This window comes from Pyrus communis, chromosome 14 (assembly GCF_963583255.1).
Source record: "Pyrus communis chromosome 14, drPyrComm1.1, whole genome shotgun sequence".
Classification (NCBI taxonomy): Eukaryota; Viridiplantae; Streptophyta; class Magnoliopsida; order Rosales; family Rosaceae; genus Pyrus; species Pyrus communis.
In genome coordinates, this window is record NC_084816.1 from 14,615,993 (window position 1) to 14,631,896 (window position 15,904).

At 37.6% G+C, this 15,904-nt stretch overlaps 1 protein-coding gene across 1 annotated transcript; it reads left to right on the top strand.

Annotated features, from left to right (window-relative positions):
• Positions 1–729: 729 nt before the first annotated feature.
• On the top strand, positions 730–10,670 carry LOC137715856 (magnesium-chelatase subunit ChlD, chloroplastic). Its single transcript, XM_068455207.1, has 15 exons — positions 730–1,104; positions 3,095–3,273; positions 4,358–4,442; positions 4,518–4,834; positions 4,935–5,058; positions 5,853–5,945; positions 7,525–7,620; positions 8,103–8,240; positions 8,363–8,587; positions 8,685–8,840; positions 9,120–9,227; positions 9,720–9,854; positions 9,935–10,096; positions 10,242–10,362; positions 10,450–10,670. The coding sequence occupies exons 1-15, from the start codon at positions 802–804 to the stop codon at positions 10,533–10,535; spliced, it is 2,328 nt and encodes a 775-aa protein (XP_068311308.1). The 5' UTR covers positions 730–801; the 3' UTR covers positions 10,536–10,670.
• The last annotated feature ends 5,234 nt before the right edge of the window (positions 10,671–15,904 follow it).

Below are 15,904 nucleotides of genomic sequence, written 5' to 3' on the forward strand. Positions count from 1 at the left end.
ATATATATATATATTGACAAATATATGAAACATATACAATACATACATACATATATATATACATACATATATACATACATATATATATACATACATATATACATACATACATATATACATACATATATATATATACATACATATATATATATATATATATATATATATATATATATCTATCGAAAGGAAAATATAAACATAGGGGATTCATGCATTATGTGGAATGGTTTCATGCTTCATGGTCATTTCAAATATCTTCCTTTATTTTAAGCATACTTGATTGACAGAAAACAAATAAAAGACTTTGAATTTTGTGGAAGAAAACCCCCTCCTACGATATGTCAGTTCCTTAGTTTCTGGCAAGAGCGTCCTGGTAACGTATTGTAGGCTTATTTAACTGAGCTATTCTAAGGGAATAGAGAGAGGGAGGCGGGCGGTAGCGAGAGAGAGAAAAGAGATTTAATTGTGAGGTGTGTGTTGTATCACCTCATTGTGTCTTTGTTTATAGTGCTATGATAAGTTAAATCCTTACCATTTTAGGATTACAACTCTTAATAGGAATTAAACTACTAAAGAGAATATAAAAGATATCTCTAAATACACTAGAATTTACACAATCATATTCTTATTCCAAATAGAATTGCAAGACTATATACTACCAAAAGCTCTCCAACAAACTCTTTATGTGTTGGGCTTCCGTCAACGAAACAGATTATATAGAGGATAAGAGAGCAACATACAAGCCTGTCCATCACATCCATTTCATACAAGTTCCCTCCTCTCCTCCCGAGTTTCAATTCAATGGCTTTCTCACCAACATCTTCGCCGTGTACATCTCTCTCACACCTCCATTCTTCTTCTTGTTCTTCTTCTTCGCTACTTACCCTCTTCAGATTACAGCACCCTCTTCTCCTCTCTCCTTCCTTTTCTTCTTCTCTCAGTGCAAAACGTTTCGAGAGCCGTCGCACTCGCATTCGCGTCACCGCTTCTGCGGCGGCTGCCACTATTGAGTCTGGAAACGGGGCCTTACTCACCCCAGAAAAGAGCTTCGACTCCATTTCCTATGGAAGACAGTTTTTTCCTTTAGCTGCGGTTGTTGGCCAGGTACACACAAAATTTAAAATCCCATCTTTCTTTCTCTTCGCAAATGCTATTTGGAGTTTTTATTCTGCATTTTCTTGTCCAAATTTGAATTGGGTTTTTCTAGCTTTTTGAATTTCTTCAAGGAATTAGTTCTGTCTTGGAAGTTTATTTGTGAATGCTGCTCTGGGTTGGTTTTCTTTCATTTGGGTATTATCATGTTGGGATGATTTTTTCATAAGTGACTGGTGTTCTGGGGTTCTGGAGTGTTTTTTTTTTTTTTTTTTTTTTTTTTCTTTTTTCCGTCAAAGATTTTGTTAGTTTAGATGTTAGATTAGCCGTCGACAGGATTTGAACCCACGCCAAGGGTAACATTCCTCTCCACCACTGTGATAGAGGGCCACTTGCCTATGGGGTTCTGGAGTTTACCCACTTCTGTGGATTGGACGCTGTATAATATACTTGGTATACATTTCATCAGGAACAATTTTGTAACTAAATTTTCTGTAAATGGGATATTGTTTAGACCTGATTCTGTACTGTCTGGATTGAAGCCGTTGGATGACTCCAAAGATAAAAGAGATTTTATCTTTGATATTATTGATTTTTATCCTAGTAATTATCTTGAAAAATATCGTTTGGGTTTGGGAAGATGGGGAAGGACTAAATGGAATAAGGGATTGAACTCATCACATTTGATTTGAGGAGTATGCAGCACGTAGTGATGATGGTTGGTTGGGTGAAGATAATTACCTTTGTTTTAAATTACTCAAATTAATTATAATTAGAGGTTTGGTGATGAGTACATGGCATTAGGAAAAGATGGGAGGTTAAAAATATGCATACACGTGGAAGATAAGAAAGGCTTTGACTAAAGGTTATGTGTTGGTTGAGAAAGCAAGTGAAAGCCTACGGGATATAGGATACCCTATCTTGGTAAAATTTCAAGAAAGCTTATCTTGGAATTATTTCAGGAGGTTAAGGGATATAGCATACAGAGTCTTCACCTGCAATCGGGATGTACAATGTGAAAAGGACCTTCAACGCAACACTGCAATTGGGGTGGACAATGTGAAAAGGACCTTCAACACAACACATAAATTTGCTCTGCACAAATTTTCGCTCCAAGCGAAATCTTCTCATCTTTGAGAAAAACACTAACTTCCCTAACTTTGTCACTGTGTTGGCAACTGGCATCTTCACTTTGGATTAACAGCACTGGAGCCATATAGTCAAGCGAATGAGGAGCACCTTTAAACTGCTTTGAGTTTGTTGGCTATTTATCCATGTCTCTGCCGATAAGGAGTCTTCTATCTTCTTGAAAGAGGTCATTTCATTAGCTTTTTCGGCGAAGTGAGGTGTTCCCAGTTACTCAGTGTTCAGCACATTGAAAGCTGAATTTTATTTGAACTTCATAGTGACTAGTAGCCTTGTCTTCAGGATCTTTCCTCTGCTGCAATCACTCGGATAACTGAAGTCAACAACACGTTCAACACCACCACCACATTTCATTCTACTCATCGACTGAGCCCGGTCGTCGAGTTGGCACAACCGCATTCAACCGAAGGACGTAGTTAGCTCATTAGTTATTCGGCCTGCGTGCCACGTAGGCTTAGTAGTTTCTAGGGTCAACAGATATTTATGGTTAAACCGTTGCATATGAGGATTCGGCAAGTTGGCAAGGCAATGTGCCTGCCAGTTTGCACCCAAGTTCAACCCATTCCAGTAATTTAGAATACCGTCCTGTCTAAAGAGGCGTAGGCGTGCATTCAGAAATACTGTTCTGATTTTGAATGTTTGTCATTTTGCATTATTGATTCTTTTATTCTCTTCTGTCATTTTGCATTATTGATTCTTTTATTCTCTTCTGTTTCAAGTCAGGCTGAATTGAACTTTTTCCAAGTTTTAGTATTATATTAAATCCTTGTATAACAATCAACTTCTGTCATTGGTTAATCAGTGAAATTTCCATTTATGCACATTTTATGAATACTTTTTATTTATTTATTTGTAGGATGCTATCAAAACTGCTTTGTTGCTTGGGGCTATAGACCGTGAAATTGGAGGAATTGCTATCTCTGGAAGGCGGGGAACAGCGAAGACAGTAATGGCACGCGGGTTGCATGCTATTTTACCACCCATTGAAGTAGTCGTTGGTTCAATGGCAAATGCTGATCCAGCCTGCCCCGAAGAGTAAGCATACTGAATGCTTACGGGTTATTTTGTGATCAACATAGATAGAGGGGATAAATATGGATGTAAACTCCTTGTTATGACATGATTTGCTTGGTTTTCTTGACTATAGCAAAAACGAATTTTGGCTAATGCAGTTTGCAAACTTTTTCACACATGACAAGTTATGGTACTTTTCTTTGGAATGTTTGACACAATTGAGGTGACTTGAGCAAGAAACACATCTATGGAACACATTTACAACTTACATCTCAATTTTTCCCACACCAGATCATTTTTCCTTATATACCCGGCACCCCCCAACCCAAAATGCATTTCATAATGGACTTTCAGCATCATCTGCAGGTTCACTCTATGCTTAGGTACCTCTAACCTTAAATGGCTTTTTTTTGCTCACAAAATCAGACTTAATTGACAAGCAGAAAGTTCATTTTCAGAACCTGCCTTAGGACTTACCGACGATATTAAGATCAGAATCTAAATATATTGGTGTTGTTAAAATATATTTATACACTCTTAACTTATTACATGTGTCCCTGAGAACTTAGAAAATTTCTCAATCTTTTCTTAGTCTATCTTCTGAGAAATTTTTTAGGTTAGAACCACAGAGAACAAGACATGTTTTGTTGCTCAAATAGTAAATGATGTTTTCTGCCCAAGAAACTCTTTTTTGAAATTTAAATTGGATCAGCAATAGAAAATGTTAGTCCACAAGAATTTTTATGTGAATCTTCAAAATTAGAATGGAAATGTTTCAAGTAACTATTTTTAATTCATGATGCTTATATCCCTCGGATCCATTTCTTGTCACAATGTCATTACAATGACCCATATATCGATTAAAAGTTAAAACAAATAAAGAACCCTTCTTTTCTGTAACCATTCTCTTTCAGTCAGTACCATGTGCAGTTTTGATGGGAATAGTGGGTAGTGGCTGTTGATTTGAAGCTTAAATATTTACTTCTCTTTTATGTCCTAGAAAGCCCCATACACGAAGTTTTGATCAGATGTTCTGTTTTCACTTGTCCAGTTGATATTGTGTAAGTCTCTTTTAATGATAATGGTTTGGTTGTAATTCTTAAAGATGGGAAAATACTTTAGCTGACTGCATGGAGTTTGATTCTGCGGGTAATATCAAGACTCAGATTGTCCGGTCTCCTTTTGTACAGGTACTTTTTCATGGAAACATCCCTTCATATTCATATGATTTTCATTTATGTAAATACCCTATTTTCACATTGTAGATTCCACTTGGAGTCACGGAGGACAGACTTATTGGATCTGTTGATGTTGAGGAGTCTGTAAAAACAGGAACCACTGTTTTCCAGCCAGGCCTTCTTGCTGAAGCTCATCGAGGTGTATTATACGTTGATGAAATTAATCTTTTGGATGAGGGTATAAGTAATTTGCTTCTTAACGTATTAACTGAAGGAGTTAATATTGTGGAAAGAGAGGGAATCAGCTTTAGACACCCATGCAAGCCTCTCTTGATTGCTACTTATAATCCGGAAGAGGGTTCTGTTCGGGAACACTTACTAGATCGTATTGCAATTAATTTGAGGTACAGATCTTGTATTTACCTAGTGGAACAAAACAATTTATCTATTTTTTTTTTTTAATAAGCCTTCTCATTTTACTAATGATGCACACTTATTTTGCAGTGCAGATTTTGAAATGGGTTTTGATGATCGTGTTGCAGCTGTGGCGATTGCAACACAATTCCAGGAACACAGTTCTGAAGTCTTTAAAATGGTTGAAGAAGAAACAGAATATGTGAAAACTCAGGTAGTTAGTGGTTTTTTTGTTCGCTAGATTGTCATTCTCATGAGAGACATTGGGTGTAATGACATGACTATCATAGTATAGAAATCGCCGAGATTTAAAAATTATCCATTTACATTACACCTTACACGATTTGATAAAATTTATTAACTAGAAAAATGAAATGGAAGAAAGAATGGTCCTTAAACTGCGTTGGTTTTTAGATCTTATTGACTTATTGTTTCCATGACTGGGGATAAAAGGGGATTAATTTCTCTATTGGTCCTTGCATCATTATGAGTCTTATTTATATGTCTGGACTGTAAGAGATTACTAGTAGTATGTATTATGCAATACTTCAGATGGTAGTTGGTGACAGAAAATATATGCAAGAAACAAAAACAACAACAACAACAACAACAACAACAAAGCCGTATCCCACTAAGTGGGGTCAGCTTTATAAATCCTAGAATGCCACCCTGATGTTCCATATCATCTGCAGCACTAAGTTTGCTTAAAGATAGAGATGTACTTTCTAAAAGGCTTCAGACAAGTCCTGTGTAGCTGTTTATCCCTAAGTATGTAAAAAAGGAGTCAAGAAACCATGCTGATGAAACTGGAATTCTAACTTTAGTCTTTAGATATGTGTTGAAGGACTATTGATATAGTCACATAGAAGCATGTGTACCCATAACTTGTAGGCAATAGATTTGTATCGTTGAATATCATGATATATTTGATGGTTTGTTCTCATCGAACTTTGTGATGTTGGAAGATGAAATTTATTTGATTCTTTCCATATTATTTATATGTTTCAGATCATTTTAGCACGAGAGTATCTAAAGGATGTTCCTATCAGCAGAGAACAATTAAAGTACCTGGTTTTGGAAGCTCTTCGAGGTGGTTGCCAGGTTTATTCTGTGAAACTTGTTATTAAGATCCGACATATTTTGCATGAGTTTTTCTCTCCTTTTGGTTAAACAATATAATGTTTTTTTTTTTGAGAAGAAACTATTAACAGTTTATTAAAAAAGAAAAGTGAAATACACAGAGGTGGATAAGAAATCCACCAAGAACAGAACAAGAAAATCTCTCAAGAGGATCTAATTACAAGTAGGAAAACCTCAACCAAAATCACTTTACAACTGCTAACATATCCCACAGTATGTGAGAAAGAGAGTAATTCTTAAAATCATTCGAAGTTAAACAATATTATGTGAAGCCATGATTATGCTTCCATTGCATTGCCACTTAAGCTGCCAACTGAGTTTAAGATTCATAGTGTACCAAGGCTCTCCCCACCCCTCATTGCTACCCTTGAACCTAAACGACCTGGGGCTAGATTAACAATTAGCATAGGCTATGCGGTAGTGAAGTGTGACTCACAATCATTGGTTTTTATAAGGTAAGAGTTTTTATATGAATTATTTTACCTATTGTTGCATAATCTCCCAACTTTTAGTTTGGCATTCATTCTGTAGGAGTTGAATGCAGCACAAAACTTAAAGGGAACTATAATTTTTTTATGCATAATGCATGCGGGGATGCCATACACATTAAATGGCAGTGTGGAAGGAGTAATGTGGGAAGCTTTATGGTTATATGCCCTAGTGAAGTTTTTTGGTTCACATGTTCTAAAATTGGGCTCAATTTTGCCAATTTGGATTCCCAAATTTGTTGGAATTTTTGGATCGCCAGACCCTCCTCACTCTAACGATATCGATACTGTCCCCAACTTTAGCACCTGCCCAATCCGTTAGGTGTGGGGTTTTACCACAAAAGGCCTCTCGATAGTAGTTAGAGTGGGGTAATTCTATTTAAACCCCTTGGTTTCTTTTCACCCCACCAATGTGGGACTTTAACGAAATTAACGTGCCTTTTTCACTGAAATGCTTTATGGAGTTCAGAATCAATCATCATGTCCTTGTTGATGCCAAATCGGTGCCCAGATTTGGAAATGGCGTTCAAGAAACTTATTAGGCTCAGGATTTGAGGGAGCAAGCTTGAAACTTGGCTGATTGGTTGCAGTGATTGATAATATCGCTGAAAAACATAATGTAATTAAAAAAAAAAAAGTGAGATCTGTAACAGTCGAGAGTAAAAATAAAAATCAATGTTGATTCTTACAACTTAGGAAACACAAGGGAAACAGAATTTGGCTCCCATGATATTTATTACCCAAGCCGCCATGGGTCATACCAAGTCAGATGAAAGACCTCTTTGAAACCCGGGGTAGGCCTTCATCCATCTTGCCATAACCAGACCTAGTATTGTCAATAGCCTAGGGGACCAATCCAATTTATTTTACCTGTTTTAATTCATCTCTTCATCTTATTGATGTGGACTTAAGGAGTAAAGAAAATTTCTAATATCTTAACTTGGCCAAACTCTTACTATTTGTTTCTTTTCTTATGCTTCTGATTTTAACATGTTATCTTTTTCCCGTAACTGGGCCAGAAATTAACTTCAAATTTCATTGTGAAATAACAGGGACATAGAGCTGAGTTATATGCTGCTCGTGTTGCAAAATCATTAGCTGCGCTAGATGGACGAGAAAAAGTTAATGTTGACGACCTCAAAAAAGCTGTTAAGTATATTTCTCTTCTATCAAAACAGGAAAATAAAGTTGTTAATTATACTTCTGAAAGGCAGTGCACATCTTTTCGGCGTATGCCGTACGCACATGCACTCGTGTTTCTGCATGTTGCAAAATATTGTTATTCAAAACAGATGTGCTATATCATATACCAACCAGGGGTAGCAGTAATCTTAAGTCATTTTCCTTTGATGGCCATACTTACCGTATGTACTACTGCTTATTATGTTATTGAGTTGAAGTTGCTATGATTTTGTGGAGAACAATAAGAATGGTGAAGAAAAGCAGCAGCTGTTCGTTGTAGCTCAATTTGTTCATCATTTTTCTTGAATTAGCAGCCAACTTGAATAATGAAAGGGCTTTTCCACTTTACATCTTAATAGTTTTATATTCATCAGTACTTGCATCATTATATTTTGCAACTTGCGGGAATATACACTGAATTTTAGCTCTGAGGTATTACCCACTTCAGGTAGAGCTGGTCATTCTTCCTCGTTCAATCATCAGTGAGAACCCACCAGAACAGCAAAATCAACAGCCTCCACCTCCACCACCTCCTCCACAAAATGAACAGTCTGGGGAGGAACAAAATGCAGAGGAAGAAAAAGAGGTTTGTTGACAATAACATTGATTAAAAGTTAAGCTTCACACTGAAATTGGTGCAGACGGATTCCTTTGTTTACAGAGGGAAACACAAGTTTAACTATTCTGCAAACTTCCCAATGTAACCAGGATGAGAATGATGAAGAGAATGATGAAGAGAATGATGAAGAGAATGAACAAGAGCAAGACCAAATACCTGAAGAGTTTATCTTTGATGCAGAAGGGGGTTTGGTGGATGAGAAGCTACTCTTTTTTGCACAGCAAGCGCAGAGACGCAAAGGAAAGGCTGGGAGAGCAAAGAATGTAATATTTTCAGAAGATAGAGGTCGATATATTAAGCCAATGCTTCCAAAGGTTGACCACCCCATCTAGTAGACTTTCAGAAATTTTAGAAAATTTTGTTTGGTTTAAAAAATTTGCTTGACTTTTCTGACAAGCTTTGATTTTACAGGGCCCAATAAAGAGACTAGCTGTTGATGCAACTCTTAGAGCTGCTGCACCATATCAAAAGTTGCGTAGGGAAAGGAACACCCAAAGCAGTAGGAAAGTTTTTGTTGAAAGATCTGATATGAGAGCAAAGAGAATGGCACGAAAAGCAGGAGCACTGGTATTAACTCCCTAGTTTAGTTACATGATTCATTCTCACCGCCGTGGGTAGCTTATGATGCAAAAGTGCTCTCCCTATTTTTTGTATTATTGTTTTTGAACCTCAGTTTTGGCATAGGTTGCCATTCTCATAATCCATAGAATTTGATAATCAGCTTTTCCTAGGATTTGAGAAACTTTGACCAATACAGTGAATCTTTTTTATTGACATCTTAAATTATTCGAGTGTTCCTGCAAATACTTAATATAGATGAGCAGTTTTCAATGTGCTTCATGGCAGGTTATATTTGTTGTTGATGCAAGTGGAAGCATGGCATTGAATAGAATGCAGAATGCAAAAGGTGCAGCACTCAAGTTACTAGCAGAAAGTTATACGAGCAGAGATCAGGTGACATAAACTTTCATATTTGATTTAAAAGATGTCTACCACTAGTTTAGTCTCAAGAAGATTTCCTTTGTCATTTTTTTGGCGAGAAAACGAGAAAAACAAAGTAGAAGAAAAGCAGAGTTTGTACCAAGTAAACAGTGAAATTTGATTGTGTTGAATTAGAGCTTTTATTTATTGACTGGAAAAGGAAAAGAAAATTTCAATTAATGACACGTTCATCAAAATAAATAATAGACGATAACAGTAGGATATAGGACCCAACCAAATTCTGGTGATTGCACTTCATAAAGGAAACAATGATTTCCATTTTTTCTTCATACATGTAATGAATCCATCCCCAAATTTCTATAAGAATTTAATTTAGTTATTAATTTAGTTATTAACGTGTGCTTCGGATCAGCAAACCATGAAAGCAAATATAATAAGATATTCGTGAGCGTGTGTTGTCCTGGTGACTATCCTTGTAACAGGTTGACTGGTAATGTCGTTTAGGTTTCTATCATTCCTTTCCGTGGAGATTCAGCAGAAGTTCTTCTGCCTCCTTCTAGATCAATTTCAATGGCACGAAACCGTCTTGAGAGACTTCCCTGCGGTGGAGGTTCTCCCCTTGCTCATGGTCTGACCACGGTATGTTACTAAACCCTCTTGAGTACTGGCATCTCCACACCCTCGTAACTGACTGTAATCTGAAATTTAAACTGCTTTAGGCTGTTAGGGTTGGAATAAATGCAGAGAAGAGTGGTGATGTTGGACGCATAATGATTGTTGCAATAACGGATGGTAGAGCCAATATATCACTAAAAAGATCCACTGACCCTGAAGCCGCTGCTGCTAGCGATGTTCCAAAACCTTCGTCACAGGAGTTGAAGGTAAATCTTGACTGCTTTCTTTGACATATTAATTGTAGCCTGGACCTCACAGCGCATGACCTTACTGAGATGTGCACATGTTTCCCCTCAGCTTTTCTCTATTGCATTAACTTGTGGTAATTTTTATTGGTGCGTCTTAATGAAGGACGAGATTCTTGAGGTTGCTGGTAAAATCTACAAAGCAGGGATGTCTCTCCTCGTCATTGACACTGAAAATAAGTTTGTTTCAACTGGTTTTGCTAAGGAGATTGCCAGAGTAGCTCAAGGTTCTTTGTCCAACATATATCAAATATCACCTACTCTTCGTCATCTGTGAAGAGTATCATAATCTCATCATAACATTTGCTGTGCAGGAAAATATTACTACTTGCCGAATGCCTCAGATGCTGTGATCTCCGCTGCAACCAAGGACGCGTTATCGGCCCTGAAAAGCACGTGAAGCATTAGAAATTGTTGTTCATATTGTTCTATTCGGGATAATTTGACTATAAGAGCAACTAATTCTTACCAAAATATGATTCTTAATTGAGGCAGAGCAGCTTAGTTTCCAATCAAAGTATATTTCTCGAGTTTAGTGTCATTTGTTCTTTTGATGTGCAGCAAAGGATAAAAAATAAAAAAAAACCACTAGGGAAACGAATTGAATTTGTTCTTTGATACAGTATACTGCCACTGTAGCATTCCATGTCAGTCGTTCAATGCCATATAGAAAAAAAGTTTATCTATGTCGTTGTATGATTGGCACGGAATGTAATGGTAGTGGTGTATTAATATAATGAAAATCTTTATCTTCCCTTAGACAAAGTATAACACACATTTCCACATCCATCTTTACATAAAAATATATTCAAATCAAAACTCTAAACACGTCATCAACCTTTGCACTTATAGTCTCACATTAGAGATAAAATAAAATACATATAAATTATATTTAAGAGATTCAACACTAAATTACTAATAATTCACGCAATTAATCATTGTAGCGTTAAAGGGTGTGAAAAATGTAAAATCATAAAAATCTTTTTTGGATCATAATAACCGCCCGCCCAAGAATTTAAAAAATTCGATCGTGGACCGGTTCAGGTAGTCTGGTTCTATTTCCAAACTAAATTCAAGGGAGAAAACCGCGCTGAAATTCGGTCTTGATGGCCACCCAGACCACATCCGGTGCCAAACCTTGTAGACGAACTCAGTTTTCAATCTCTCTAAATCTTTGCTATATTTGTACCGCCGCGATCCTGAGAAGTACTTCAGTTTATAACCTTTTATCACACAGTTCTTAAAATTAACTCATTTCATCAAGATGGTTCCTGAAATAAAAAGTCGATCAATTAAGTTTTTAAAAACTGGTTTTGCAAATCAATATGGCAACTCCGTTACAATTCTGTTAAAAATTATGTTATGTAATTGTGTTCACGTAACTGGATCCGTATAATTAAATATTGCCATGTAAATTAAAAATATTTAAATAATAAAAAATTGATTTTATTTTTTATAATTAAAAACCTAGAAAAGAAAATTATATTAAAAATTGATTTTATTTTTTATAATTAAACACCTTCAAATCCTTCAAACCCGAAATTCAAAATTTCAAAATCAACACCGTGAGCTCCACCACTGCAACCACCACCATAGCCGCCTGGGCCAACCCCCTCATAACCAAGATCGGCTTCCAATTCACAGTCGACCAAGTCGCCGGTTCTTCAAGACCATTCAGCTGGCGGTGCGAAACGACGAGGAGTTTACGAAGCTTTTGGGGATTCTGATTATCGGCAACGACAACGTTGTGCCCAACATTCATCAGTCTTCTTCCAAAGAGGGTGATGGGCCTTACCATAACTCAGTGTCACTAAAGGGTATAGTCAATTTGGATTTCAGAGGATTTTAATAGATTTTTTTTATATGACAGATTTCAAAAGATTTTAATAAACTTCACAATTCTACATGGATTTTGGCAGATTTATATAGATTTCCATATAGATTTCTGTAGATTTGTATGGACTGTCTTCTATGGATTTCTTAGGATTTTCAAAAAGAAAATAATTTTTTATGTCAAAAAAAATTAAATAAAAAAAGAGTGATTCCATCCCTTCAATTAACAAAAATTCAAGAAATTTCTTTCTTCCTCTGCCCATTTTCCTCTCTTGTGTGCCTTTCAAGTTTCAATGACTTCCAAAGAGAGTGCCTTCCAATGGTTGAAACACTAAAAGCTGATAGTATCGAAGAAAATTCGATACATAAAGCCCTAGCTTTGGCATGAAAAGGTGAACCTATTTTTTAAGTTACTTTCTATGAAATTTTAGGTGAGTATTGAATTTTTTAGAAATGTTGGGCAAGTTGGAAAAATGGAGGTTTTGGTTTATGTGAAGTGGGTTTCGGAATTAGAACATGGGTTGTGATATTGGCTTGGTCAATTTTGATGATTTGGTGAATGGATCCAAAGGGTTGCCACGAAATTCTTGCTCTACATCTTCTTCTCTGCAATGACCTTGGCCTACACTATATTGCAATCCATTACCTTGGAATTTGTTTGTTTATAGTTTGAACAGTGAGATTGAAGGCGATCGTATGAAAGGGAGGGTTGGATTCTTGATGCTCTTTGGTATATATACCACCCACCTTCAAATCCATCTAAATCCTTCACTAATTAAAATCCTAACAAATCTTTGACATTTTCACTATACTTGAATTTAGATGTATTATTTAAAATTGTAATTGACTACTCCTGAATTTTTATGTATTCTTCAAAATCATTTTAAATCCTAATTTGACTATACTATGATTTCAAAGTCCTTTAAAATGCTTTTTTAAAATCTAATTAACTACACCCAAATTTTGAATTCTATTAAAATCCTATGAAATATTAATTTGACTACACCCTCCTAAGCTAATTACTTCCCATTGTAATTGCATTAGTTGTAGGTGGTGACTTAGCACCAAGTCTTTTGTCTTGTTGTGGCTGATAGATATATACGTCCCTTTTGTAGTCTGTGAAAGAGTATGAAATAAATTAACCCTTTTAGCTTTCTTTGCATTTCCTTTTACTCTGATCTTTCTTCCCATGTGTGGTTGAAAACCTAACATTTGGTATCCATAGCTTGGCTTGCTTCCATGGGCAAAAGCAAGGCATCGATGATGATGGCTGATGTCACAGAGGCGGACGAACTCTAGGAATTTCAGCAACAATAAGTTTTCAATCAGCTCCATGACTTCAATGAAACAGTGACCATGATGAACCTCCGCCAAGATGACCTACAACACCATATCCCTGTTCTGCAACAAGTTCTCGCGGATCTGTCATTTAGTTGAGTTCGGCAGGAACAATTTCAACAAATAGTGATCCAAGAGCTTCGTTCGCTTAAAACCCAGCCCCCAAACCAGACCCTTTCACAGATCCCTATCGGTTCCATACTAGTTTTCCTTGGGTCTACCCCTTTTCCCAACATCCATACCACCCTTCCCCAACCCATATGGGGGACTTTCCCTTCTCACCCAATCCCTACCACCCACCCATCCATATCCTATTTGACGGTTGGACCTTCGTCCCTCTCCTACGCCACACCACCCTTTCACTCATTTTCCCATTCATTAGCCATCCCTCCCACAACTAGATATCTCCCTCATTTTACCGGCGGTTCCACTTTACCTCCGCTAGACCACGATCCCCATTCCTCCCACCCTTATCCTCTCCCTTCCCCCTACTTTCAATAGGCCTAAGCATTTGAAAATTGAGTTCCCTCACTTCTTTGGGGACAATCTATATGGTTGGATTGCAATGGTTAACAAATTTCTCGATTATCATGAGATCGAGGATCGTCGCTGTGTCATAGTTGCTGGTCTACATCTTAGCGGGGATGCTACCCATTGGCTTTGGTGGTTCAAAATGCGTTTTCCCCTCTCTTCATGGGCGACCTTCACAACCTAATTGCTGTAACGTTTTGAGCTTGCAGATTCTTTGAACTTTCATATGGCCATTTCTCACATATCCCAAACTGGATCAGTTGAATAGTATGTGGGTCATTTTATTCGGTTTTCGTGTTGAACTCCAAATTGGTCAGATGCTTAGCTTTTGGGAGCGTTTTTAGGGGGCCTTAAAGATGAACTGCAAGACGATGTGGTGGCACAAAGGCCGACGTCTCTTGCCCGTGCGATTGAGCTCGCTCGGATTTGAGAGACCAAACAAGGGCATCGTTCCTTTTTTCACCCCGGGTTTTCACGTTCCTCTGCCACCACTTCCAAACCTATTCCGTTACCTCATTCCATCCACTCAACGCAACTTTCCATGTCTCACTCCCCTCAGCTAACACCTACCCTACCCCTCATTAAGCATGTGCTCTGCCTTACTCAGACGGAAATGTGAGCACGTCGAGAACATGGCCTTTGCTTTAAATGTGATGATCAATATAAGCCTGGTCACCAATGTCGCCAATCCCATGTTCTCCTACTTCTTGTTGAGGATGAAGTTTAGGATCTGTTACTGGAGCTTGATGACCCTACTTTCCTTTGCTTCGATTTTGGTGGAACAACCTAAGCACCCTATTGCTCTCCATGCTATTTCGGCCTGTAAGCGTTCTCACAGTAGAGCTATGCGATTGAAGGGGCTTATACTGTCACATTTTTATTGATTCTGAAGCTAACCAAAGTTTCCTCAACCCTCAAGTGGCTGCCTACTTGGGTTTGACCATTGATTCATCAATTAGTAAGGTTGTCATGGTAGCGACAGGTCACTATTTTCGTACAACGGGTTTGGCTCTCGATGTCTCAGTGTGGATACATGGTTATACATTCAGGAGGAATTTTCACCTCTTCGCGGTTGCGGGTTGTGACATGGTACTTGGCGTTGACTAGTTTAGAGACCTTGGGTTTCGTTGGATGGAACTTTCTTCTTAAGATCATGGAATTCTTGATTGACAGGAGAAATTATAGGTTGGTGGGAATTTCCATTGCCATTTCAATTTCGTTCGTACCATCAAAGTCTGGGAACTCTTCTCTTAGTGATCCAGTCAGTGTTATTCATCAGATATCTAGTCTCACTACATCACCTTTTAAAGCATCTCCTACGCCAGACATCTTGCAGGTCATGCTTCTCCAATATGAAGACTTTTTTTCCCCACCTACCACATTACCACCCCACCTAGAAATTGATCATCGTATCCCTTTGCTTTTGGGATGGGTTATGTCAATGTGAGGCCTTACCGTTATAGCCATGCTCAGAAATCGGAACTCGAAAGGCAAGTTGCAGAAATGTTATCAGCGGGCATCATCCAACCTAGCTTTAGTCATTTCTCGTTGCCCGCACTGTTGGTTCCAAAAGATGCGGATTCTTGGTGATTATGTGTGGATTATATGGTCTTGAATTCCGTCACCATTAAATACCGCTTTCCAGTTCCCATTATTGATGAATTACTAGTGGAATTAAAAGGTGCAGTCATATTTTAAAAATTGGACTTGCGTTCGGGATATCATCGGATATGAATGCACGAGGCCGACATTCCCAAAACTACTTTTCGGACATAAGAAGGGCACTACGAGTTCACTATCATGCCCTTCGGACTTTACGAACGCGCCAACTACCTTTCAGGCCTTGATGAATTCTATATTAAAGCCGCTGTTGCATAAATCTGTCATTGTTTTTTTTTTAATGATATCTTGGTTTTTAGTGCTTCAGAGGAACGACATGTGGCTCATTTAACTTTTGTGTTTGAGATTTTATGCCACCATCAGTTGAAATTGAAGCCTTCAAAGTGCCTTTTTGGCCAACATTCGATTGCTTATTTGGGTCACATAATCTCGGAAAATGGAGTGTCA

Excerpts from the sequence above, each read along its gene's own strand:
- LOC137715856 (XM_068455207.1), top strand. The coding sequence starts at position 802 with ATGGCTTTCTCACCAACATCTTCGCCGTGTACATCTCTCTCACACCTC. Across the intron at positions 1,105-3,094 it reads TAGCTGCGGTTGTTGGCCAG|GATGCTATCAAAACTGCTTT; the intron begins GTACACACAAAA and ends ATTTATTTGTAG. Across the intron at positions 4,835-4,934 it reads CGTATTGCAATTAATTTGAG|TGCAGATTTTGAAATGGGTT; the intron begins GTACAGATCTTG and ends CTTATTTTGCAG.